Source organism: Mobula hypostoma, chromosome 26 (genome assembly GCF_963921235.1).
Source record: "Mobula hypostoma chromosome 26, sMobHyp1.1, whole genome shotgun sequence".
Taxonomy (NCBI): domain Eukaryota; kingdom Metazoa; phylum Chordata; class Chondrichthyes; order Myliobatiformes; family Myliobatidae; genus Mobula; species Mobula hypostoma.
The window spans coordinates 35,374,982-35,378,574 of record NC_086122.1 but is presented as its reverse complement, the minus strand read 5'-3'; the positions used below and the strand labels follow the sequence as shown (position 1 = coordinate 35,378,574).

Genomic DNA, 3,593 nt, shown 5'->3' with positions numbered 1-3,593 from the left:
AGAGGTGAGGTGTCGTCTTACCCGGAAGGACTGTTTGGGGCCCTGAATGGTAGTGAGGGAGGAGGTGTGAGGGCAGGTAAGGCACTTGTTCCGTTTGCAAGGATAAGTACCAGGAGGGAGATCAATGGGAGGGGATGAGTGGACAAGGGAGTCACATAGGAAGCGATCCCTGTGGAAAGCATAGAGTGGGGGGAGGGAAAGGTGGGCTTGGTGGTGGGATCCCGTTGGAGATGGCGGAGAATTATTGCTGGATATGGAGGCTAGTAGGGTGGTAGATTAGGACAAGAGGATCCCTATCCCTGGTGTGGCGGTAGGAGGTCGGGGTGAGGGCAGATGTGCGGGAAATGGAAGAGATGAGGGTGAGGGCAGTGTTGATGGTAGAGAAAGGAAAGCCCTTTCTTTGAAGGAGGAGGACACCTCATTATTTTTGGAATGAAAAGCTTTATTCTGAGAGCAGATGCAGTGGAGACGAAGGAACTGAGAAAAGGGGATGGCACAGTGGCCTGCTGAGTTACCCCAGCATCGTGTGTGTGTGTGTGTGTGTGTGTGTGCGTGTACGCGCGCGCTGTTTTGGATTTCCAGCATCTGCAGATTTCCTCATGATTGGGATAAATCTGCTCTTTTTTTCTCTATCCATCCCTGGCAATGCTGAAGTCAACCAGGGTTAACAGAACAATACCACAACCAACATACACGAAGCGCTGGAGGAGCATAGAGGCAGCATCTATGGAGAGAAATGAATAGTAGATATTTCGGGCAATACCACAAATGAGATAGAAACCTGGCAAATCCTATACCTGAAGTTGTAAGTATAAAAGTATAAGTACATATCATTCTGACCTAGACAGAGATTATAATTTATTGTTAGCAGTGTTATCCAATATACAGCTGCAGATTCATATCACAGTATAACTATGACAAACCATCAAGAAAAATTGACAAAACTTTATTACAAACTTGGAAATCTCAGGAGGGGAGGAGGAGAGCTCATACGTATTCCTTCATTAGGTAACCAGACGGAACATTTCGAGTCAGCAGTGAAGATTGATTTGCTGTTTTATTTCTCTGAGGTACTCGTCCATCCTCACTCCCCGTCGGGAAAGAGCAACAGAGGAAGGCTCCTCCAATACCAAGGAAACAGCTGGCTGTCCAGCCCACGTAAAGTGCATCTCCCAGCTCCCACTTCAAGTTCTCCGGCAGCAGTGGGTTATAAAAATCAGTGATGATGTTGTGAGCAGCCCATGAGACAGGAACCAGGACACACAGCCCAGCAAAGATGAAGAAGGAGCCAGCAACTGTGACGATATAACCCTTTGTTTTACGGTCATCTCCAGCACAGTAGGTGCACTTCATTCCCACTGTTGCCACCAGGATAGCTAGAAGTCCAGAGGAAATCGCCAGGCACATGAAGGCTCTTGCCAACTGTACATCCCCAGCGAGGTCAAGCACCGAGTCATAGCTATCACATACCAACCTGCCCGAAGTCTGTTGGTAGACGCAGGTCATCCAGATTCCTTCCCATGTGATCTCCGTGTTCAGTATGGTACTTCCAATGAATGGCGTGATCTTCCACTGTGGCATCCCTGTTGCCGCACAAGCACACATCCATCCTATTATACCAATGAGGAAGCCAAGAAATTCCAGGGCAGTGCTAGCCATTGTCTTCACAATCCCTCTGTATATCTCACAACCAGTTTGTTTTCCCTACCTCTATCTCTCTTCGGTCAGCTGCTGCCGTTCGGTCTTTTTTTTAAATCTTTGTCTCTCTATTTTCTCTTATTTTGTCTGATTCTGTATCTCACCTTTCTTGTTGACGTCTCACTCCTTGCTCTTCTTTGCTGAGAGCCTCCAGCTTTGTTTCTCTGTCTTGCTTGTACTGTCTTAATATTATTCTTCTGTTTCTTTTCCTCTCTCTCGGTCCCTTTCTTTCTCTCTGATCCGACGACACATCAGTGAATGTTATTGCCTGGGTCACCCTCGCACGTTCCTGATTTGAGCCACTGACCGGATCAAAGGGGGGACAGGCAAAGTACTTGAAGCAAAATAAAAAAACAATATGGCTTGCTGCGGTGTGACCGCTGTGTATAGACAGAAGCTGAATGGTGGCGTCAGCAGCTCGTAGAACTATACCTGTCTCAGATGTCAAAGGATGGATTTCTGCTTGGGGGGATGGGGTGAAATGAAAGAAAGAGCAGAAATAGGGAACTGCAGACATCAGCTAAGCAAAAGGTTGAAGTCGTTCAATAACAATGTGATTGATATTGAGTATTCGTACAGCAACATCTTTTCAGCGACTCAAATTATATTGAAAATGTTCACATCAATTTTTCCTGTTGTTAAAAGAAAGGGGAGTAGAGGAAAATATTGCAAAAATCATGTCAAACTCCCAGGACTGGAAGACACACACAAAAGTTGCTGGTGAACACAGCAGGCCAGGCAGCATCTCCAGGAAGAGGTACAGTCGACGTTTCAGGCCGAGACCCTTCGCCAGGACTAACTGAAAGAAGAGCTAGTAAGAGATTTGAAAGTGGGAGGGGGAGGGGGAGATCCAAAATGATAGGAGAAGACAGGAGGGGGAGGGATGGAGCCAAGAGCTGGACAGGTGATTGGCAAAAGGGATATGAGAGGATTATGGGACAGGAGGCCCAGGGAGAAAGAAAAGTTGGAGGGGAGAAGCCCAGAGGATGAGCAAGGGGTATAGTGAGAGGGACAGAGGGAGAAAAAGGAGAGAGAAAAAGAATGTGTGTATATAAATAAATAAATAACGGATTGGAAGACTGTATGAACAGAAGTCAGGAGAACTCGGAGTTCAGGATCCCATCATGGGCTAGTCTGGGGTCAATACCCAAGATCAGAAGACTGAAGGCTGGTCAGAAGCCCAGACGTGAGAGCCCAATGGCTGGAGACTGGAGGCCCAGAGGCGTAGGGTTGGAGAACTGTCTGGGTGCAGGTGGCTGAGAGGCAGGAAAGGGAGCTTGCTATGCAGTTGTTGTTCTGCCGAGTATTGTGCGCATTTTATTGTTGCGCCAGAATGTGTGGCGACACTCGTGGGCTGCCCACGGCAACCCCTTCGGTGTGTTGGCTGTAAATGCAAGCAACAAGTTTCACTGCATGCTTTGATCTACAGCACCGTGCAAAAGTCTTACACACGCACAGTATATACAGCTAGGGTGCCTAGGACTTCTGCGCAGTACTGTGTTTGTAAACACGGAGTGGAGATCGAGTTTGTAAATCTGGTGGGAACAAAGGATGGTGGGAATGGTGAGGGTGGAGTGCCATGGGAGGGGTGTGAGGCAGGTGGCAGAGAAGTGCCAGGGTGGGCGATGGGGCAGGTGCCACTTCCAGACCACAGCCAGCCCTGACACCCCAGGCAAAGTAACTTGATCCCAAGCAATTGCTTTATTGATCATTTTAGAATGTCTCTCTGGTGCTTCCCACTCCTAATTACTACAGTGCTCTGCAAAAGTGTTGGGCACTCTAGCTATATATATGTGCCTAAGACTATTGCACAGTACTCTAGCTGTGATAAATAAATCCAAATCTGAATCTAAATCTGAAAGTTGACATCAATTTGCCTCCAATCACCCTGAAAT

At 47.5% G+C, this 3,593-nt stretch overlaps 1 protein-coding gene across 1 annotated transcript; it reads right to left on the bottom strand.

The window, feature by feature from the left end:
- Positions 1 to 857: 857 nt before the first annotated feature.
- LOC134338118 (claudin-7-like) lies at positions 858 to 1,685 on the bottom strand. The gene has a single exon (XM_063033667.1). The coding sequence runs from the start codon at positions 1,657 to 1,659 to the stop codon at positions 988 to 990; it is 672 nt and encodes a 223-aa protein (XP_062889737.1). The 5' UTR covers positions 1,660 to 1,685; the 3' UTR covers positions 858 to 987.
- Positions 1,686 to 3,593: the final 1,908 nt, after the last annotated feature.